General features: G+C 40.5%; 1 protein-coding gene across 9 annotated transcripts in view; it reads left to right on the forward strand.

The window, feature by feature from the left end:
* The first annotated feature begins 1,183 nt into the window (after positions 1 to 1,183).
* LOC147822414 (uncharacterized) overlaps positions 1,184 to 24,205 on the forward strand; it is a 48,533-nt gene continuing 25,511 nt past the window's right edge. For 5 of the 9 annotated variants that reach the window (XR_015445703.1, XR_015445704.1, XR_015445705.1 and 2 more), the window contains exon 1: positions 1,184 to 2,391. Coding sequence is in view for 5 of the 9 variants with exons in the window: in XM_087196837.1 (XP_087052963.1) it covers positions 1,981 to 2,391 (411 nt within the window). In the remaining 4 variants the exon portion in view is untranslated. Of the gene's footprint in view, positions 2,392 to 3,866; positions 5,408 to 15,109; positions 20,744 to 24,205 lie in introns of those variants that run through there. The other 4 variants (XM_087196840.1, XM_087196839.1, XM_087196841.1 and 1 more) reach the window with 4 other exon arrangements.

A 24,205-nucleotide genomic window follows, 5' to 3' on the forward strand; every position in this document is an offset into this window, starting at 1 on the left:
GTTTAAACTATGTTTTGACATCACCATCAATTCTTAGTTTGGAGCCCCCCAAAACACTCCATCTTCCCACTGGAAAGAAAAAAATTTGCTTTTTCTTGGGAAAACAATTCCACTTAGCATAGGTCACTTTAGCAGATGTGTTGACTGTTTGAAAGGACCTGCAGTTAACATAACTGGCTGTGATTTTGATAGAAAAAGTCTTGTGAAATATTTTGGTTCGAGGGAATGAATCCTGGAGTTATAATTAAAAATTCTGAGTTCAAGTACAGGGCAACTGAGTACTGTTTTGAGATAATCCCTTCTAACAAGTGTGGTTCCACCAGAGAGATTTAGGAAGGGGATTAAATGAAATGATGTATGTGAAAATTGGGTGTAAATTGTACTCCAAACAACTGGAAACCCATGTAAGTTTGCTTTAACTAGATAATTGTGTCCAATTCTTTTCATCAGCTTTCAATCGGTACGTAAAATTTTTAATGCCACCCCATCTAGCTGGGACTTTGAGATGCGACAAGATGTTCAGGAAGACAACACTGTGGGTGAAAAATAAATAGACCGCAACCAAGGTCAAATTATTTATTTATTTATTTATTTTTGGTACCTGGGATCGAACTCTGGTCCTTGCACTTGCGCAGCAGGCAGCCAAACCAGTGAGCTAAATTCTGGCCCAAGGTCAATTTATTTTTTAAAAAGTTCTTTTAACATTTTTTCCCATTTCTTTGTCATTTTCATAACCTGTATCATGGTGTTTTGTAAGACTTGAAAGAAAGTAATCAGGCTCTCTTAAACATATCCTCACTTCTCTTCCCTCCTATGTACAAATGACACCAAGCCCTGGGAAGTTGTCCTTCAAAGTGGGCCAGATAAAGCAGATAATCACTCTTTCCAAGTTCTCCCCAGACAGGTCTCAGCCTCCAAAGTCTCTTCCTCGCCAATCCCCGGCAGCCAGGAGAAAGGATTCTTATCTTTGAAGACATGGATTTAATATTCCAATGCAGGAATACAAGGAAGGGCTTCCATACATTTCAGACAATCCCACCACATCATTGGCAATTAGAGAATGGAAGGCAGGATTCTTCAGCGAAAAGGAGAAAGGAGGAGGAGGAAGAGAAAGAGGAGGAAGAGGACTGGGGGGCACTCATATTCCACAAAAGAATGATTGCATGATAATAAATCCATTTTACTTTTCAAGGATGGAATTCATCGGATCTGCAAGTCTAAATATAGTACAAGCGTCATCGATGTGGTTTTTAACACTGCTGGTGTGAGAGTTCCAGGGAGTGTGTACGAAGAGAGTGTGCCTTTCTGTGAAGGAATGTGCGTGTGCGTGTGAGTGTGAGTGAGAGTGTTCAGGGCTGCAGGCGGGCGGTGAGGGAGGAAGGGAAGTTGGGAAACCCCTGGCTGCTCGCTCACTCCCAGAGCAGCAGGATTCTGGGGTCCCTCCTTGACCCTGGAATAGGAAGGGGAAGGGGACGGGGAGCCAGGACAGGGAGTCCGCGGCAACTGACTGGAGGCCCGCGCACCCGCAGGCGGAGACCTCTCCCCTCGGCGCCGCCCGACGACCTGCCCCGGGAGGGCAGGCGAGGGAGGCAACCCCGAGCAGGCGCTCCCGGCCGCCTCGCGCTCTGCGGAGGTAGCAGGAGCGGCAGCCGGCGGGTGGCGAGCGCGGCGTCCACCCCGCGCTCTGTGGACCGGGAGCCCCTCGCAGTCTGAAGGAGCCAAGCAGCGGTCAGAGGGGCCGGCGAGCGGGTCCCCAGGCGGCGGGGCTGGGGCCGCGGTGCCCGGCGCCCAGCCCTCTCCGTCTTCTTGACGTTCCTCACGCTTCGAAGCGGCTGCAGCCGGTGTCGTGAGAAGAGGGTGGGAGGAGAGCGGGGCGGGAGGCCGGAGCGCGCCTCCTCACTGCCGGAGCTGCCGCGCCCAGGACGACCCCGTTCGGGCCAGCCTCGGGCCGGGAGCCACGCACGCCAGCGCCCGGCAGCCATGCTCGCCGGCGAGACCCACTCTGCTCGGGTCCCCGGGATCTCCGCCCACACCCGCGCCTCGGAGCGGAGAGCTCCGCTCGCCCTTCCTGCTCGCGCTCCTCCGCCCGGGATTCGGTGTGTGTGGAGCCTCCTGGGGGCGGGGGCCGAGCCAGGCCGCCGCCTGGGCTGCGTTCGCAGGGCAGGCACAGGCCGGAAGGGGACGCGCCCGCCCCGGCGGCCACCTGAGGGGCGCGGGCGACAGAGTGGTCTAGCGCGGCACCGGCTCGGAATCCCCGCTCCCGCGCGCCCACACCCGCCGGGACCCGCGCGCCCGCTCCACTGCGGATCCCCGGCACTTCCTGGAACAGCCTCGGCCCCTGCACGGCGCACACTCTCCGGAACCTCCTGGGCAGCCTCTCAGGCCGGCGAAGTGAGTAGGGCGCCCGCAGAGGCGGTGGCGGGTGGCAGGCTGCGAGGCATCTGGAAATGGGGTGCTAGCGGGGCGCGTAGAGGGGAGCACCGAGTGGCTGGCTGGCTGGCTGGCGAGAGACCCTGAGGGATTCATCACACACTGCGAAAAGGAAAGGTAAAATGCGAGTGCTGTGCGCTGATGCTAAGACCAAGGGTCCAGCCAAGGTTAGGCCTTGTAGCGCTCTTACTGCGGGGGGGGGGGGGTCCCTGGTCATCTTTTTCCCGGAGACCTGTGCAGGATGCGGCGCGTGTTGGCTGGACACACGCGGTCTCACACACACACAAACACATACTTGTGGCAGGTCGCAATTGTCCCTTATCTAGGAAGGTGTTGTATTACTGTCTTAATATTTCTTTGCGGAAAATGCCGGTAGATGGTTTTGATGGCATTTGGGGATTGAAAGGAAAAGGTGGAGTTCAGGGAACGAAGGGGGCCCAGAGCATGCCAGACTGGAGGACAGAAAGAAGTGGGGTGCAGTGGTGAAATGTGGCTCTGGAGTCAGAGAGAAAGACGCCTCCCTCTCCCGAGCCTGGCGACTCCCCCCACACATTTCCTTCGTGTTCCACGGGAAGCTGGCGGACCTGCGCTGTTCCCGATCCAGCCGGGCCCTTTTGCGTCCTCCTCTCCTGTCCTTAGGGGTGCAGGACGTGTTTCAGATCCTACGTGGGGAGAGGGAGGGAAACCCTGTAGGACTGGGGCAGCCATGGCACCCAGGCTCTGGAATCTCAGATTGGGCACCAGAGTCTCTAGTCTGACTGTGTTTTAGAGTCGGGAATGGGGACTTGGGCTGGGCTGGGCTGGGCTGGGCTGGGGCGCACAGATTGTCTTTAGGAATAGCGTGACTTCATGGTAATGGAGATGGTTGCAAATCTGCTTCATTACACTACTTCTGGGCACAGGGCTGAATAAAAGACCTGCCTCTGCCCTCTCCTGGCTCTCTCTCCTCACTGTCCCCTTCCCAACCGAGTCACAAAGCCCTCGGGTTGGGCTGCAGGGCGCAGCGCTGGGAGAAGGGAAGGGGTCACTTTCACAATTCCTGGGAATCAGCTTAGGAGAGGAGCCATCTGCGACTCCCACGTTCCTGTCAAGTTCTCTTACGCAAGGCGGGAGGGGTGGGTGGAGTCCGTGAGACAGGGCCCTCCACCTGCTCTCTTTGGTCACTTTCCCAAGGCACTCTCAACGCCTGGAATTTGCCTGCATGGTAACTGGGTCAGCAGGTAGCTCTCCATACCATGCCTGTGTATGCTGAGATGTGGCTCTCGTGATGGAGGCAAAGCTATTTGTATCTGAGCGTGGTTTAACCTGGGCAGAATTTCTAAGCACAATAGAGATTTTATAGCGTGGGCCAGCAGAGTGCATTCCAGGAAAGCAGGACACGTGATCCCTCCTATGGGCGAGATACAGTGTTAGGAACTCGATTTTCTTTGTTCCAGGCTGAGCCTCTGGATGCTCAGCATCCCTGTTGCTGAAGTCATCCTTTCAAGGAAATATGATGATGATGACAATGATGGTGATGATGGTGATGGTGATGATAATGATGATGATAATGATATTGATCAGAGGCCAGAAGAGAGGAGAGAGAGCACAGGTAGATAGTTGTGTGTGAAGCTCTTGAAACTTCCTGTGACATTTCCTTTTAAATACCCACCCTGCATCTCCAGCCCTCGCCCCAGTAGGCCCCCTGTTTTTAAATGAGGCACTCCCTTTGGGAGGTGGTGGAAAAGTTCTCCAGCCCCTGCACACATGGGTTTTCCAGCTCTAAGAACCTGCTGTCATTGGCAACAGATCCTGCCACCTCCCCAGTCCAGTGGCAGGCTTTAATTCAAGCATTCTGCAGCTGACTTGTTGGAGATCTTTCTGCAAAGGACTGTAAAGCAGTCCTGTCCCCGATTCTTGGAAATCTCTGATCACACCAGGGGACATGGGAGAAAGTGGAGAACCAGGGATTATTTTATTTTCCCCTAAGAGTCATAGGACTGACGTGCATGTATGTGCATCAGGTATGTGCTTAGCAGGGTCTACAGGTGGAGTTCCTGAGGTGTCTCAGGCCTGTAGAAGGCTCTGCGATCTGATCATTTATTAATTTAGTGAAAGTACAACTTGACCTCCACCCAACACTTAACTAGAGTTATGTGGCTTGGAGATTGCCTGTTTCATTTTGACTTCCTGTTTTACAAGCCATATATTTTTTTGTATTAAATTCTTTTATTGGTACATTGTAGGTATACAACACAATTACATTTCTCATTGGGAATTGTACCTTTATATAATGCATCTTGGTTCTTATTTTTTCCCCATTCCTAGCCCTCCCTTCACGCCCTCCACCCTTCCCTATTTACAAAGACTTTATTTCCATTTTCTCCATTTCTCATCATTTTTTCCTTTGCCTTCTTTCCTTTCCCCTGTGCCTCCCACTACCCCTACCCCTTTGGACCTTTTCTTCCTATTTTACATTATTGATTATTCATTCTAATCATCGGTACATTTTAGGTATACAATATAATGACATTCATCATTAGAAATTTGCACCTTTACATAGTCTCTTTTGGTTCTTGTTTTTCACCCTTGCCCAGCCCTCCCTTCAACCCCTCCAGCCCTCCCTATTTACAAAAATTTTGTTCCTATTTTTCCATTCTCTCATATTAATCCCATCCCCTTCTATCCTTTCCCTTAGCCCTCCCACTTCCTTCCCCTTTGCCCCTTTTCTTCCTATTTCACATGACCTATTATACATTTAGTCCTTATTTACACTTTCAGTTTCTCACACCAGAGAAACTATTTGGTATTTACACATCTGTATCCTATTTATTTCACTTAAGAGTATTGCCTCAATGTGCACCCACTTAGCTATAAATGTCTCTAATTTCTCATTTTTTATGGCTGAGTAGTACTCCATTTTATAAAAAAACCACATTTTCTTTATCCAGTCTCCAGTTGATGGGCATTTGGGCTGTTTCCAAGTTTTAGCTATTACAAACTGTGCTGCTATGAACATGGGTGCACATATATCACTGTGGTATGATTCTTTTAATTCTTTGGGGAAGATCCCCAGCAGTGGAATAGTGGGGTCAAATGGGATTTCCAGTCCTAGTTCTTTGAGGTATCTCCATACTGATTTCCACAGTGGTTGCACCAGTTTACACTCCCACCAGCAGTGGAGCAGGGTTCCTCTTTCCCCAGAGCCCCGCCAGCATTTGTTATTGGTTGATTTCATGATAGCAGCCATTCTTTCTGGAGTGAAGTGGAATCTCAGCGTTGTTTTTATTTACATCTCTAGAATGACCAGTGATGTTGAACATTTTTTCATGTATTTATTTGGTATTTCTACTTCCTTGTCTCAGAAATGTCTGTTCATTTCAGATGCCCATTTTTGGATTGGGTCTTTAAATTTGGGAGATCTGATCTTTTTAAGTTCTTTATAGATTCGAGATAGTAGACCTTTGTCTGAGGAAGAGCAGGTGAAGATTTTTTTCCCACATTGTGGATTGTCTCTTCACACTGCTGGTGGTTTCTTTTGCTGTGCAGAAGCCTTTCAATAAGAAGAGATCCCATTTGTTGATTGTTTGTGCTAGTTCATGGGCAACTGAGGTTTTGTTCATAAAATCTTTTCCTACACCAATGTCTTCAAGGGTTCTACGTAACTTCTGTTCCAACTGGTTCAGAGTTTCTATTTTAATATTTAGATCTTTAATCCATTTTAATTTTAGTGTAGTGCATGGTGAGAGATACAGGTCTAGTTTTAATCTTTGGCAAGTTGAAGCCCAATTTTTAAAGCACCATTTATTAAAGAGGCTATCTTTCCTCCAGTGCGGGTGTTTGGCTCCTTTGTCGAAAATGAGATGCCTGAGTGTGTCTGGCCTTGTTTCTGCATCTTCTAATCTGTTCCACTGGTCCTCAAGCCTGTTCCTTTGCCAGTACCATGCTGTTTTTATCACAGTAGCTTTGTAGTAGAGTTGCAGGTTGGGGATTGTGATACCCCCTGCCATGTCTCTGTTACCTAGAATTGCTTTGGCTATTCTGGGTCTCTTCTTATTCCACATGAATTTTTGGATTGTTTTCTTGAGGTCTATGAAGTATGCTGCTGGGATCTCAATTGGAATTGCATTAAATCTATATAGGAGTTTTGGAAGTATGGCCATTTTCACTATATTGATCCTTCCTACCCAGGAGCAGGGGATGTCTGTCCATTTTCTGGTATCATCTTCAATCTCTCTTTTCAGAGTGCCATAGTTTTCAGAGAAGAGGTCCTTGATTTATTTCATCAGGATGATTCCTAGGTATTTCAGTTTTTTGGATGCTATTGTGAAAGGAATTATTTGCGCTATTTCTCTCTTAGTGAGTCTGTCATTGGTGTAGAGGAAAGCTATTGATTTTTGTGTGTTGACCTTGTAACCAGCTACTTGACTGAATTTGGTTATTAAGTCTAGAAGACTTTTGGTGGAGTTCTTGGGGTCTTTTATATAGAGTATCATGTCATCTGCAAATAATGAAAATTTGACTTCTGCATTACCTATCTTTATTCCTTTTATTTCTTTCTCTTGTCTAATTGCTGTGGCTAATGTTTCCAGAACTATATTGAACAAGAGTGGTGATAGTGGACATCCTTGTCTTGTTCCTGATTTGAGTGTGAAGGATTTCAGTTTTTGACCATTTAGTATGATATTGGCTGTTGGTTTTTCATAGATGGCGTCTATCAGTTTGAGGTAGAGACCATCTATTCCAATTTCTTGTAGGGTTTTTATCATAAATGCATGTTGGATTTTGTCAAATGCTTTTTCTGCATCTGTGGAGACAATCATATGGTTTTTGTCCTTGGCTCTATTGATATAGTGTATTACATTAATTGATTTTTGTATATTGAACCATCCCTTCATCCCTGGGATGAATCCCACTTGATCAGGGTGTATGATCTTCTTGATGATCTTCTGCATTCTGTTTGCCAGTATCTTATTAAGGATTTTTGCATCTATGTTTATTAGTGAGATTGGCCTATAGTTCCCTTTTTCAGTTAGGTCTTTCTCTGCTTTGGGGATCAAGGTGATGCTTGCTTCCAGGAATGAATTTGGGAGTATTGCTTCCCTTTCAATTTCATTGAAGAGTTTAAACAGTAGCAGCAGCAGTTCCTCTCTAAATGTCTTGTAGAATTCAGCAGTGAAGCCATCAGGGCTCAGGCTTTTCTTAGGTGATAAGTTTTTAATTACGTTTTCAATTTCACTGGTTGATATTGGGTTGTTCAGAATTTTTAGGTCTTCTTCATTCAACTTTGGTAATTCATATATATCTAGGAATCTGTCCATTTCTTCTGTGTTGTCCATCTTATTGGCGTATAGGTTCTGGAAGTAGGTATTGATGATCCTCTGGATTTCTGCTGGGTCTGTTGCAGTTTCACCCTTTTCATTCCTAATGGCATGGATTTGGGTCTTTTCTTTCCTTTTTCCGACAAGGTTGACTAAAGGTTTATCAGTTTTGTTGATTCTTTCAAAGAACCAACTCTTGGCTTCATTGATTTTTTGTATCATTCTCTTAGTCTGCATTGCATTGATGTCTCCTCTGATCTTTATAATTTCTCCCCTTGTATGAGCTTTGGGGTTGTCTTGCTCTTCTTTTTCTAGAAGCTTGAGGTTCAGCATCAGGTTGTTTAATTGGGCTTGTTCTGTTTTCCTAATATGCGTATTCACTGGTATGAATTTCCCTCATAAGACTGCTTTCATTGTGTCCCATAGATTCCTATATGTTATATTGTCATTGTCATTTAATTGAAGGAACAGTCTTTCTTCTTTAATTTACTCTGTGACCCATTGGTTATTTAGAAGTGTGTTGTTCAATTTCCACGTGTTTATGAAGTTTTTTGAGTTTCTTTTGCTATGGATTTCCAATTTCATCGTACTGTGGTCTGATAATATACAGGGGATAACTTCAATTCCTTTGCACTTACTTAAACATGTTCTATGTGTGAGTACATGGTCTATTTTTGAGAATGACCGATGTGCAGCTGAGAAGAATGTTTATTCTGATTTTGTGGAGTGGAAGACTCTGTGAACATCTGTTAAGTTCATTTGTTCAACAGTTTAATTGAGTTCTAGAATTTCATTATTTATTTTTAGTCTAGTTGATCTATCTATTTGTGACAGTGGGGTGTTGAAGTCCCCCACTACAATTGTATTAGGGCATATGTGACTTTTCATGTCCATTTGTTTTATATAGTTGGGTGCACTAGTGTTTGGTGCATAGATATTTATGATTGTCATCGCTTCCTCTTGGATTCTTCCCTTTACAAGGGTGTAGTGTCCTTCTTCATCTCTCTTAATCAGTGTCGGTTTGAAATCTACTTGATCTGCACAGAAGATAGCTACTCCTATTTTTGGGGGGGGTTCCTGTCACATGCAGTATTGTTTTCCACCCTTTAACTTTCAGTCTATGAGTTTCCTTTTGAATTAAGTGTGTTTCTTGTATGCAGCATATTGTTCGATTTTGCTTCTTGACCCATTCTGCCAGTCTATTTCTTTTGATTGGTGAATAGAGACCATTAACATTGATGGTTATAACTGAAACGTATTGACTTGTCATTGCCATGACTTTTTCTTTTTGTTGGGTTCTCCCGGTTTACATTTAATTTCTTTTCATGCCAGATGGGTTCATTCTGCTTTGCTTCTTGGGGTTGTGATCCTCAATGTCTGTTCCTAGGATATTGTGTAAAATTCTTTGGAGTGCTGGTTTGGTATTCACGAAGTTGCTAAGGTGCTCTTTGTCATGAAAGTATCTTATTTCTCCATCCATTTTGAAAGATAGTTTTGCAGGGTACATCAATCTGACTTGGAGGCTGTTTTCTTTTAGGGCTTGGAATATGTCACTCCAAGCTCTTCTTGCCTTGATGGTTTGTGTTGAGAAGTCTGCTGTGATTCTGATGGGCTTTCCTTTGTATGTGACTTGTTTATTTTCTCTGACTGCTTGTAGAACTTTGTTCTTCTGTTGTGTTTCTGGAATCTTAACAATTATATGCCTATGTGTAGATTTTTTTTTTGATCAAGGCTATTTGGAGTCCTGTATGCCTCACTTATCTGTATGTCAAGCTCTTTTCCCCTGCTTGGGAAGTTTTCTGACATTATTTCTGTGAAGAGATTTTTTTTATGTCATCTCCACTCTCTCCTGTTTCTTCATTGAGCCCAATCAGTCTTATGTTATTCTTCTTTGCATCATCTAGCAGCTGCTGGATTGATCTCTCATGTTCCCTTCTAATTTTGAAGCCATTTTTCTTTTCCTGGTCACTAATTGCAATCTTATCTTTTATATCTGAAATTCTGTCCTTACATTGGCTCATTCTGCTGTGTAGACTTTCAGTGGAGTTTTTCATGTCCTGGAAATCTATTTGCATCTGTTTTTGAGCTCCATTTGTTTCTTTTTTTCTTTTGTATTAAATTCTTTTATTGGTAAATTGTAGGTATACAACACAATTACATTTCTCATTGGGAATTATACCTTTATATAATGCATCTTGGTTCTCATTTTTTCCCCATCCCTAGCCCTCCCTTCATGTGCTCCACCCTTCCCTATTTACAAAGACTTTATTTCCATTTTTTCCATTTCTCATCATTTTTTTCTTTCCCTTCTTTCCTTTCCCCTGTGCCTCCCACTACTCTACCACTTTGGACCTTTTATTCCTATTATACATTATTGATTATTCATTCTAATAATTGGTACACTTTAGGTATACAATATAATGACATGCATCATTGGAAATTTGCACCTTTACATAGTCTCTCTTGGTTCTTGTTTTTCACCTTTGCCCAGCCCTCCCTTCAACCCCTCCAGCCCTCCCTATTTACAAAAATTTTGTTCCTATTTTTCCATTTTCTCATATTAATCCCATTCCCTTCTATCCTCTCCCTTAGCCCTCCCACTTCCTTCCCCTTTGCCCCTTTTCTTCCTATTTCACATGACCTATTATACATCTATTCCTCATTTACACTTTCAGTTTCTCACACCGGAGAAACTATTCGGTATTAACACATTTGTGTCCTATTTATTTCACTTAAGAGTATTGCCTCAATGTGCATCCACTTAGCTATAAATGTCTCTAATTTCTCATTTTTATGGCTGAGTAGTACTCCATTTTTTAAAAAACCCACATTTTCTTTATCCAGTTCCAGTTGATGGGCATTTGGGCTGTTTCCAAGTTTTAGCTATTACAAACTGCACTGCTATGAACAATACAACATATCAGAATCTATGGGACACAATGAAAGCAGTCTTATGAGGGAAATTCATACCAGTGAATACGCATATTAGGAAAACAGAATTAGCCCAATTAAACAACCTGATGCTGGACCTCAGGCTTCTAGATAAAGAAGAGCAGGACAAACCCAAAGCTCATACAAGGGAAGAAATTATAAAGATCAGAGGAGAAATCAATGCAATGGAGACTAAGAAAATGATACAAAAGATCAATGAAGCCAAGAGTTGGTTCTTTGAAAGAATCAACAAAATTGATAAACCTTTAGTCAACCTTGTCGCAAAAAGGAAAGAAAAGGCCCAAATCCATGGAATTAGGAATGAAAAGGGTGAAACTACAACAGACCCAGCAGAAATCCAGATGATCTTCAATACCTACTTCCAGAACCTATACACCAATAAGATGGACAACACAGAAGAAATGGACAGATTCCTAGATACATATGAATTACCAAAGTTGAATGAAGAAGACCTAAATATTCTGAACAACCCAATATCAACCAGTTAAATTGAAAACGTAATTAAAATCTTATCAACTAAGAAAAGCCTGAGCCCTGATGGCTTCACTGCTGAATTCTACAAGACATTTAGAGAGGAACTGCTGCCACTACTGTTTAAACTCTTCAATGAAATTGAAAGGGAAGCAATACTCCCAAATTCATTCCTGGAAGCAAGCATTACCTTGATCCCCAAAGCAGAAAAAGACCCAACTGAAAAGGAGAACTATAGGCCAATCTCACTAATGAACATAGATGCAAAAGTCCTTAATAAGAGACTGGCAAACAGAATGCAGAAGATCATCAAGAAGATCATACACCCTGATCAAGTGGCATTCATCCCAGGGATGCAGGGATGATTCAATATATGAAAATCAATTAATGTAATACACTGTATCAATAGAGCCAAGGACAGAAACCATATGATTATCTCCATAGATGCAGTAAAAGCATTTGACAAAATCCAACATGCATTTATGATAAAAAACCCTATAAAAAATTGGAACAGATGGTCTCTACCTCAAACTGATAGAAGCCATCTATGAAAAACAACAGCCAATATACTAAATGGTCAAAAACTGAAATCCCGCACACTCAAATCCAGAACAAGACAAGGATGTCCACTATCACCACTCTTGTTCAATACAGTTGTGGAAACATTAGCCACGGCAAGTAGACAAGAGAAAGAAATAAAAGGAATAAAGATAGGAAATGAAGAAGTCAAATTGTCATTATTTGCAGATGACATGATACTCTGTATAGAAGACCCCAAGAACTCCACCAAAAGTCTTCTAGACTTAATAACCAAATTCAGTCAAATAGCTGGTTACAAGATCAATGCACAAAAATCAATAGCTTTTCTCTACATGAATGACTGACTCACTGAGAGAGAAATAGGGCAAATAATTCCTTTCACATTTGTTTCTTATGTTGGGATAGCATCATGTTCCTGAGCTTCTCTCTAGATTTATTAATCATGTCCTGCACTAGGGGCACAATCTCTCCTGTTATGTGAGAAATTATTTCTGATTTCATTTTTTCCAGATCCCCCTTTGTTGCCAGTTCAGTGGGTCCAGGTGGTTGAGTATCAGAGTGTTCCATCTCGTTTCCCTTTTGGGTTGCTGTAGGTGATCTGGAAGTCTGGTTTTAAGACGTATTTATGTGTTCTCTCATTTCAACTGGGGCAGGGGGCTGTTAGCACCTGCACAGATTACCTCCTCTGATCTGGGAGAGTTGGGACAGGGGCCAGGAGCAGCATTAGGGATGGTGACCCAAAAGCCCTTTCCTGTGGCCTGGCAGCAGCGGAAGGGATGGTGGCCAGGAAGTCCCTTCCTCAGGACCAGGAGCAGTGAGATGGCTGCTCAGATGCCCCTACCTATGGGCCAGGAGAGTTGGGAGCGATTGTGGCCCAGAAGCCCCTTCCTCTGGGCCAGGAGCAGTGTGAGGGATGGTGACCAGGAAGCCCCTTCCTCTGGACCAGGAGGAGTGGGACTGCGGCTCAGAGTCCCCTACCTCCGGGCTGGGAGCAGTGGGACTCAGTACCTTGGTCTGTTGGTCTGTCCTCTGCGTCTTTGTAGCGTGGAACCAGGTGGCTGCCTGTCTGCAGTGGGGTGATTTGGCATCTTCTGCGTGACTCCGGACCTCAGTAGGGTGTGGGCATACCTGCCTGTGTGCAGCGGGGTGATTCTGTGTCTTCCAGGCGACTCAGGACCTCGGTAGGGTGTGCACCAAATTTTTCATTTTTCATTCAAAAGGAATATATGACTGAATGTTTCCATTTCTTATATAATATTAAATTTGAACTTTGAAAATTCATTGAGAACATTTTCACTCTAGATTTATTGATACTTAAGGAGTTTAAAAATATAGAACAGTATCTTAAACCATTTCTAAAGGTGATATTTTATCCTTTTAAAAAATTAATTTTGTTTATTGGTACATGAAAAGAAACAAAATACCTATAAATGAAATCCTACCAGAATCATAGCAGACTTCTCAGTACAGACTTTCAAGAAAAGGAGAGGCTGGAGAGAAATAGTCCAAGCCCTAAAATAAAACAACTTGCACCCAAGATTGAGGTTTCCTGCAAATTTATCATTCAAAATTAATAAAGAAATGAGATACACTCATAAGAAAGAACAACTGAAGAAATTTATGACCACCAAACCAGCTCTCTACAAAACTGTGAAGGATATTTTAGAAAGCAATAACAAACACTACAATTCCAAGAAGAGTAATGGAATGAATCTACCCGGCAAGGTGAGCAATTAAATAGAGAGTAAAGACAGGGAACCAGCAGCAGGAAAACAATATAGCAATGAGAAATCAATGCATATCAGTTATAACCATCAATGTAAATGGTCTCAATTCATCCTTTTGGGCCTTTTAAGGCTGATATTGTTCAGCTCTCTGAATGAATCCCAGAGCCTTGCATGGGCTCAGCAAGAAATCTAGCACTGAACTACTTCACATAGTCCACAGGACTGCCGATTTTGATGAGAATCTTTGTTGGAAACCTTGTATTATTATTGAACTAGTCACTTTCTGCTGCCTGGGACAGATACCCACAACACAAAAGAGGGGAGGATTCATAATTTCCAGTGAATTCAATCCAAACTCAGTAGGCTTCAAACATGACAGTTCTGGTGGAAGGCCAGGGTGGACTATGCTGATCCTATGGCAGCAGGAAAGTAGGGGTTGAAGGAAGGAGCAGGGCACACAAAGACCCTGTCCAGAGATTGCCCCAGTGATGCACTTGTTCTGACCACGGTAAACTCCTAACAGCACATTCAGCTCTGAGGTCATTAATGGGTGACTCCATTGAAGAGTGGAATGCCCAATGATCTAATCATTTTCCACACAATTGACACTGGGGAAAATTTTTACTGAAATTCACAGCCATTGGGTTTTTCCTCATAATACCAAATACCTTATAGAATATTAAAATTGTATAAGACAACAGAGAAAAGTAATCTTGATATATGATATGTTGAACCATCTTGGATAATAAATTTGCATGAAGAATACATAATAACTCTAATAAGTTATATCTATATATTGCCAAAAACATGTCTATGACTTAGTTGGATAGGGAAAACTTTCTTAGTCCTCAATACATTTCCTGAATAGAGCTTTCTTGTGATGAGTTTTCTGATGGTGCACTTTATCTGTTCATTTCTGAGACTGTAAATAATAGGGTTGAAGAGGGGGGGGATTACAGAGTAGAACATAGACAGAACCATGTCTCTGATGCTGGTGGAAACTGAAGAGGGTCTCAGGTAGACATAAAACCCTGAGCTGAGGAAAAGCAACACCACAAGAATGTGGGGGACACAGGTGGAAAAGGCCTTCTTCCTATCTGCTCCCACTGGAAACCTGAGCACACTAGAAAAGATATGAATATAAGACTTGATGATATAAATGAAACAGCCACCACATATCACTAGACTTGACACAAAAATTGTGATCTGGTTGCTGAAGGTGTCAGAGCAAGACAGCTTCAGCAGAGAGGGGATGTCACAGAAGAGCTGCTGGACAGCATGCGAGTGGCAGAAGGGCAGCCTGAAGGTGTTGATGGTGTGCATAGCTGCATAGATGAGGCCACTGAGCAGAGAGACCAGTGTGCTGTGGACACACAGGCAAGGGTTCGTGATCACAGCATAATGGAGGGGCCTGCAGATGGCTGCAAAGCGGTCGTGAGCCATGATGGTGAGAAACAGTACCTCTACAAATGCAAAGAAAATCACAAGGAAAACCTGAGCTGCACATGCTGCCTTTGAAATGGACCTTGTGCCCAGCAGGGAGTTCATGCAGGAGTTAGGGAGTGTGACAGAAATGTAGCAGGAGTCCAGGATGGACAGGTTTCTCAGGAAGAAGTACATGGGTGTGTGAAGGCTCTTGTCAAGAGTGGTGACAGCAGCAATGACAAGGTTTCCCATTATGGTTACCAGATAAACCAGAGAGAAGAACATGGCATAGAACACCTGTAGATCCCGCATGCCAGAAATCTCCATGAGGAGAAAGTCCATCATCATTGTGGAGTTGGACATCTGTGGGTGATGTGGCTTGTGCCTGAAAAGAGAAGACAGAAGTGCTGAATCCAGGAAGAATCACAGTGTGTAAAATGCATTCATAACTATTAAACTCCAGACCCAGGGATCACAGGAATGTTTGGTGCCTGGATCTCCTGATATTTTAGGATGATTCTCCCTTTGTCTGAATAATAGTCTCCATCAACCTAAGTAGGTGTTTATTGTCATTATTGCTGTGTTTATAATTTCCTCCTACATTGGAATTTACATGACCTATTTTCTTTCAAAGTTTAGTAATGTTCTTGAGCATGTGATAAATACATATCAATATTAAGTGGGGAAATCATTAAAATATTCTTCCAATTGATTTTTGCTCTCTAATGTGCAAAGGTTAACTGTTCACTGTGGATAAAAATATATCACTTGATATGATCAAGAAAAAAATCCCATATTCTGGATTTAATAGAAATAAAAATACAATAATTTGCAATATTAAGACCGTAGCTTATCTCATTCAAAATCCTATTCTCCATCATGGAGTAAAATAAGCCCTCTCTCTCTCTCTGTCTCTCTCTCTCTCTCTCTCTCTCTCTTCTTCATTCTTAGGCTCTAACCCAGGACCCAGAACACTTTCTATGCTGAGGACCTACTCTACCACTGAGATAGTACTCCCTAGCCATAAAAGTTGCAGATATTGTTCAGAGTCAGTTACTCTTCTACTGAGTTAGGAAGAATATTTCTTTGTCTCTATCTGTGTCTCTCTCTGCCTCTGTCTCTGTTTCTCTGTTTTTCTTTTCTCTTAGAATCAAAATGCATTGGGTGCATTGCTACGAGAAGTAGGGGAACTACTCAGAATATGAAAATCACTCCTGAATTGTCCCTGGTTATCATTCTCAGGAAACTTGCTAACAAGCATGTTGCTTTCCTTCATTTTCAGAGTATATACTATGACCACACACTATTTAGGTAAAATTCATTTATCAACACTACCTCTAAAGGTCCTGAGAGTTAGCACTGCCTCTGTGTTCTCAGAGTAGTCTCCTCTTGGAGCTCTGTCCTAAACAGTTGCTGCTTCTGTGGTTCTCAGGCATCTGCTGTCCTCTGCCCAATTCAATGGCTCTGTTTTAAACAGAAGGTCCTCATGTTTTGCCTTTGATGAGTGAGTTAGGATTTCCTTCCCTTATATTTTTATACTTCTAATCTAATATGAACTTTACTATATACAAATTTCATGTGTTGTTATGCCAGGAACATAATTTTTTAAGCATGAAAAATTTACCAATGAGAGAGTCCCCAGGGCCTCCCCTGAAGAATAAGGTGGGGAGACAAAGAGACACAGGACCTGCTATTTCCACTCAGCACTTTAAAATTGTGACTTTCTTCACCGAAGATAAATGTCCTTGCCTAAAAAAGAAAAAAGGTATTTTCATTGTTGTGGTCTGTGTGTTCTTTGAATTTATGCTATGGTTTTTTATTACAAGAAATACTGACCTCCTGCTATTACAGGAGTTTGAGAGTAGTTAAGGAAGCAAACATCTCTGAACATCATGAAAGTTTAATTCTACTAAAAAAGACTAACACTATAAAGTTAAATGTCTGATTAAAAATAATGTAATAAACATAAGTGATTCTATGGTAATTTAGAAAAGGTATATAGACAGGAAAAGGCAACAACTTTTTCAGGTGAGTGATGATTGTTTTTGGCTTGGGTTTTCATTCTCTTTTATTCTTCTTTGTATATTTTAAAGCAAGCTATAGATTCAATGCAATGGTCATCAAAATACCAATATCATTCTTCACAAAGCTAGAAAAGTATGGTAAAATTCATATAGAAACACAAAAGACCCTGAATAGCCAAAGCAATCCTGAGCAAGAATAGCAATGCTGGAGACATTACAAAACCAAATTTCAAGACATATTAGAGAGACATTGTAACAAAAACAACATGGTGTGGCACATAAAGAGACAAACAACCAATGAAATTGACTAGAGAACCCAGAAATAAACTGTTGTAGTCAGAAGGATTTGGCAAGGGAATACATTAAATACAGGATTCATAACTTATAAGGTTATTTTATGATAATTACCAAAATATTTAAATGTAAAAGAGTGCAAGAGATTAACCACATGCTAGAAACCTAAAAGATTCAACTGAGTGCCTAGATCCCAGAAGTTTCCCATACAAGTCCAGCTGAAGGCCTAGAGTCCAAGGAAATGTCCTCTTCAAGTCCACCTGGTAGCCTAGAGCCCACATGTCTCATGCCTGTGAATACTGAGGATCTGCACCTGGAAGGCTCAAAGGCCAGTGGTGGAAGCCAGAAAATCTACACTGGTGAGATGAAGGATTTCTGCCACCAAACTGAGGGATCCCCATTGGAGCCAGGAAGTGATGCTCACAATGAAGAACAGAGCTCCCTTGATGAAAACAGCAGCCATTCCCAGCAATAGTGAGGCTCTGAGCTCCTCCTCCAATGAGAACATCCTAGTTTCCATCAGGAAAATCATCTACAGCAAGCTTCTCCTAGCAAATCCACAGGCTAAGATCTTTTGCTCCAGTTCTCTTTTTATGGCTATTGCTAACAGTCTTCAGGTGGATCCTCCATGCCCAGGCCATGCTGATTGAGTTCACCTACATGTTACAAGTTGACCATTAATCAATCAACAACAATCCACTCCTGGTCAACTTGTTAACCAAACATTTCCTTAAATCATAGTCTCTAGTGGCAGACTTGTGAAAAGTTAACCTATGTTGATCTCTTCAGATTTACAGGTGAGTGATGGTTTTTGGAAGATAGACACAGGGCATGGAAATGAAGCCCCATATTTTACAGTGGACCTTTGAATTATGACCAGCCTGACATAGGACCAACATGGTTTAAGACTCGAATTTTGTTTTTAACTTGTGACTAATGTCTTCATTTATGAGCAATGCTGGCCTCTTGTGCTTCCAGATGGTCTCAGATACAGATTTAACCCTTAAAGAGTTCTGGAACGAATATTACAGTATTCTTTCCTCTGTGAGGCTAATTGAGAAACTGTGGGCTAATGTCTCTAAGGTTACTGAGATCTGCCAGGAAGAAAGTGTGGTGGCCAAAAATTAAACAGGTGAGAGACTTTGAAGGCAGTTGAGCAACTTGTGTCACAACAAGCCTTTGCAAATGCATTGAGTTAGTAAGTCAAGGGTTCGTTGTGTCTCTCTTCTCCAAAACTATTTGTCTTTGTACTTTGTAGATAACCCTACTATTTATTGTTGAACAACTTTAAAGAATCATATTCATGCTCAGTATTTCCATACTTTGGTTAGAGTGAGAGACTGCACTGTGAAGCCTAAATTCTACTCCTAGAATGTACAATATTATTTAATGATTTTATCTGAATACAATTAAAATCATGACAAAACATAACCTTTCAAAGGGGTTCCACTGATTTAAAGGTTAAGACTACAATTTGAAATATATTCTTCCTCGGGAAAAAGTCCAAACTGGGTGATCTGAAGATTGGCGTATAGATACATATATAATTATGGAATTAGCGGAAATCTCTGCTGCTCAACCAATTAGTATTTCTCAAAGATTATACATGCTGGGAATCTTTTCTTAAATTTAATTGTAACACTTTCTAAAACAGTTGAAGTCTGTTTCAATGAAACATATTGTCATTAGCGTTGTTGTGCTCATGCCTCTTTTCATGTGAAGTCTATGACCTTACTCTTTTTGGTTTAGGACTGAAATTTCCAAATTTTTTGCGAGGTTACTATGGCTTACACCAAATAAGAAAGTAATGTGCACTAACCATTTGCAGTTTTTGCAAAACATAATGTGAGGAACAGAAGCCTGGATATCTAGAGTTAGATCGGGTGCCATTAATATTTGCATTTAATTTACAAATACACAAACCTTTAGCATTCTGTTGTGAATGAATAATAATTTTATAGCATAAAAATAATTCCATTATACCTAATTATAGCAGTCTCATTGCTTTTCTTTTGAAGAGTAAACTACCATGTTACATTTTCAAAATGTAGATGTTGGAAGTTTATATTTCCACAAGCAAAGCACTTCAAAATACTTTCTGAATTAGTCACTCAGTATCAATAAATAATCTGCTATTACACAATTTATTAAAACACAATACATGGATAGTTTTGTCAAAATGCATCACTTCAGCTGTAAATAAATCGTGAACTGTATTTTGCTATTATATTTAGATATTTGAACTCTAACCAAAATAAACTGCTGCCTTTCTGCAAGAGCATCACCTCAAAACTTTGTACATATATTGAATTGGTAAAAAGCTTCAGATTTCTTCAAGTTGCTGTCAGTGAATATTTGAGACATTTGATTCTTTCTTCCATTTGTTATTTTTTGAAATTTACTTTGGGAAAGCATGACTTTGTACATGAGAATATAACCTACATCCTAGAGCACGTGGTTTGAGATTTTAAATGTATTGTATTCCTTTTGGCAAACCTCCTAACTACTGTGAAACCTTATGCTCAAGTATATGGACTGACCCAATGATATTAAGATATGTTTCAGATATTTATTGTGTGCAAACATTTCCAAAACTTTTAGACAATTAAAATGATAGATACCATGTGTGAAACTTTAATTAACTGCTAATGTGGATATACTATGGGTAATAATATGGGTGTGCTCTTAGGATAAGGCTATGCAGAAAATATCCAATACTTACATGTGCAAATTGAAACTTAAATAATGTATGTAATTAAATTAGTCCCTCTAAAAATAATTTAATCTTTCTTTTGTTGAAATGAATTAACCATTTTTTCATGTAAAATCATTAAAGTTTTCTGCCATGGTCTCAAATGGGGCTACATCTTCTTTAATAGAAAATAATTATAAAATGCAGGCCTTTTGAAACAAAATGAAATGCTTTATTTGCTTTACTGTGTACACTTTTAAAAAGAAAATGCATTAAATAAAATTTTAATTAAATTACTCATGACATCAACCCTTTCCTTCACAATTTAATTCTTAGTTATTCAGAAAATTACTTTTTAGTATGTAACACTCCTCAGCTCAGGCCCAGCTGGAAGGGATGGACTAAGGAAGAAACTGCAACCAGATCATTTAATCAGAATCCAGCTCCTTTAAAAAAAGATTATGGGAAGATATAATATAAAATATTCCAATTTATGTGCTTTTTATTATATTTATATTCCCTTATTTTTCTTTTAAACAGTGGTTTTCCTTCTCAGCCTCCTGATTAAACTTCTCTGACCTTTGTATACAATGCTTAGGAGTGTTCTGAATTTCAAATTTCTCAGTTGACAGTGACCACAAAGTGCTGTTCCAGTTTGAATCCCTTTGCCCACTTGACCTGCCAGTGTTTGAAATGATGGGGTTTTGGCAGCTATTGACCCACTCATCCATGGCTTTACATTTTTAATTCATGGTGAGAAGTTGACATATTTCCTTACATCTAGTGAACCATTCAGTTTCAGGAATTAATTTGTCTGAGTGAAGTTTCAGTGAAATATACAATAGATGAATTAGAGTGTACTCTTGACTTATTAACTCAGTTTGTTTATTAGGACAGATTGTAACTCACACTGTTAAATTGAAGGTTCAGGCTCCTCTACACAGCCTTCAAAGTTTGTCTCCTGCATAATTTTAGGAAACACTTTCTTCCTGGCACATCTCAGGGTCCTTAGATACATTGGCTCAGGATTTCTCAGTTAACACTCACAGAAAAGGATGTGGTAATGTTCCTTCCAGAACTCTTTAAGTGTTAAATCTGCATCTGTGACTATTTAAAAGCACAAGTAGCTGGCACTTAGGTTGTAACTTGAGAATTTGGTCATAAATTAAAATTAATATTCCAGTCATAATCCATCTTGTTCCTATGTTCAAGTTCTAAATTGAGGGTCACTATCTATCAGCACATACAGATAATTTTGTATTTGATTCAATTCATTCTGTCTTTTCAAATAAGTAATGCATTCAAAAGCAATGAATGTTCAGCATAGAAGAAAGAGTCTACTATCATGATATTCATAATAATATCCCACACTCACCAGGTCCACACTGTGAATAGCCAGTTCCTCCAGTAGCTCTTTTTCCCATGTAAGATGTCGAAGTATGGATGAACCAATTTTTCAAGGATGAAACCTCTTCAGTCTTTCTTTATTTAAAGACTTCAATAGGAATTTTATGGTCCAGTTGTTGTCACTAGGGACAGGTTCATGTGATTATGTGACAATTGTTACATCCTTCCAAGTATGTAGTTCAGGGCAGCAATTTCAAACCTCAGCAGGGCCCTTAGAGACACTCCAGGAAATCCAAAGAACACTGTTCCTCATTGCAAAGGGATTTGGACTAATTAGTCCCCATGTTTGGACCCTTGAATGGTTTGTACTTTAAAAAATATTGATGTTCATTTCCTTCTTGCAGTATGTGGTAGATTAATAACTTTCGGTACTCATAGTAAGAAATGATGGAAACTGTCATTGGCAGGCATTTAAGGTGTGAAATCTAGGAGTTGCTAAGTCTTCTCAAACGGCAATGACTACTGCATTAACACTCAGCAAAATGACTTTAGCTCCAAACTGGGTAATTAAGTAATCTCTCAACATTTTTTCTAGTATCCCTAGTTATATAGACATGCTGTATTAAGATATATGCTTGGCTGAGGAAGCATGCATTTGTAAAACTAGTTGGGGTTTACCAAATCAGGGAATGATTTGTGAAAATTTAAAAAACATCCATGCTTCTGGAAATGCACACTGAAATGATTTTTACACATTCTGTGTGTTCCTTGTGTGAGTTTTAATGTGTACAGCACAGGAATAATTTTTTCTGCCAGATGAGAGAGATTTTCTGGTTAGAATAGCTTAGATTTGATTTTTTTACAAAATTATCTCTAGTGTAATTTAAAAGTATTAATACACACTCATAATTGTCTTTTATTACATGTGTAGAATCCTTAGCCATTTTTCTTTGATCAACTTCAGGAACGTGGCTAAGAAAACAAGCTCTCATATGTATTTATCAACAGTACCATTTGTCACTGCACTGGATTTTGGACAAGTATCTGAAGCCAGATGAGGAGCAAAAGGTATACCAGATGCTCCTCTTCCATGGCCTTTTACCAGATGGATGGCAAGGAAGCTCTCTGAGATAGCTTGGGCCTTGACAGAGAGAGGAGGAAAACTAAGAAGTTCATGCTGGACTAAAATGAGGCCACTTAAACATCAATGAACAAAAACTGTGAGTGAATGTAGATCCATCCATGCATAATGATGCTAAAATTAACATGTTACTGATCACTTCAGCACTTGGTAAGAAACCAGTTCATCATGTTAAGCCTCAGAAAATAGTAGGAAAAATGGAAGGATTTATCCTGCTCAATGCAAACTAAATAGCCCCTCAAGTAGCCACATGAGGTCTGAGTCCCATGAATGAGCCCACTGTAGATGAGAAAATAAGCTGTTAATTAGATTTCATTTCAGTACTTTTATATTTATACTTAGTTACATGCACCCAGATTCTTGACATATGGTTAGCTTGAAAAACAGGAAATTTATTTCTATTCTAATTTCAAAACTATAATTCATGTTACTTTTAAAAAATGAATTACAAACTTTAATCAAATTTAATATAACTTTTAAAGGAAATATAAGATTTACATTTATAAAGAAATATAAACATTATACATAAACATTTCTTTTAAAGAAATATAAACATATATAGTATATATATGTAAATTGTTAAATATATATGATTTGGAATTTACAATAAAAATGACGAGATATAGAGGAAGAAATTAGGCAGATGAAAACAACTAAAAGTACAATAGTGATTAATGAACTTGAGTGACAGACTCAGCCAGGTTCACTGTACATACTTTTGTTTGTACATTTTACTTCATTAGTACATGTTCTGAGTGCATGAAGATTGCCTCGGGGAAGAGGTGCATGGACCTATCACATCTGATGCATTTTAATTCCTCTCCCCTTCCTACCCATCTGCACCTCTAGAACCCCATTTTCTATTTTCATTAACATATTTACTATTATTACTTTTAGTTCCTGTTTGCAACATAGAATATTTATCATTTCAATGTATAATGTGATTATTTGGTACATGTACGTAACACATCTTGAATATTTTTACATTCCCTCTCCTTTAAGCCTCTTTTCATTCAGGGTCTCTTTGACCCTTCCTGTCTATCTATCACTCTGTTTGCTTTTATTAAACTTTTATTTTGCTCTTTAATTTCAGTTTCTCATGAAAGAGAAATCATTAGATTTTTTACCTTGTTTCTGTTTTATTGACCTTAACATTATGGCTCAAAATGTGTCTGTCATTTTCTCATTGCTGAGACAAAATTCCAAACACACACAAGTTAAGGGAGGAAAGGCTCATTTTACCTCAGAGTTAATAGGGGTTTCAGTCCATCAGCAGGCTTTGAGGTAGGGCTGCATAGCAGAAGGGCTGTGCAGAGGAGAAACAATTTATGGCATAGCAGGCAAGAGGAAGCATCAACATCCAGCCTCCCTTTCTCTTTTATCCCAGACAGGCTACAAGCCTAGGGCTTGGTGCCACTTGTACCCAGTGTGGGTCTTCTTTTTTCAGTATATCGATTCAGCCACATCCAGAAGTCATGCTAATCCAATCAGTGAACTAATCTAGTTATCTCACTTGTAAATCTTATTCATATTCTAGATCTAGGTACCTGTGAAAAGCTTCATCTATTACGGCTTTAAGCTTTGGGAGAACAACTAAATAACATCCATAATAAGGTGGATCCATTTATCTACAAACGACTCAAGTTTATCTTTCTTTCTGGCAGACTAGTACTCCACTGTGTGTAAATACCACATTTCCTCTCTCCACTTTTCTGCTATTGGACACATAGGCTGCATCCAGAATTTAGTTATCATGAATTTTGCTGTTATAAATATAGACATGAATGTATCACTGTAACATAATATCTCTAATTCTTCTTTGCAGAATACCAAGAATTTGCATAACTTGGTCAAATGGAATT

This window comes from Heterocephalus glaber, unplaced genomic scaffold (assembly GCF_053883595.1).
Source record: "Heterocephalus glaber isolate CG9 unplaced genomic scaffold, H.glaber_assembly_v1.0 deba00001620, whole genome shotgun sequence".
NCBI lineage: Eukaryota > Metazoa > Chordata > Mammalia > Rodentia > Bathyergidae > Heterocephalus > Heterocephalus glaber.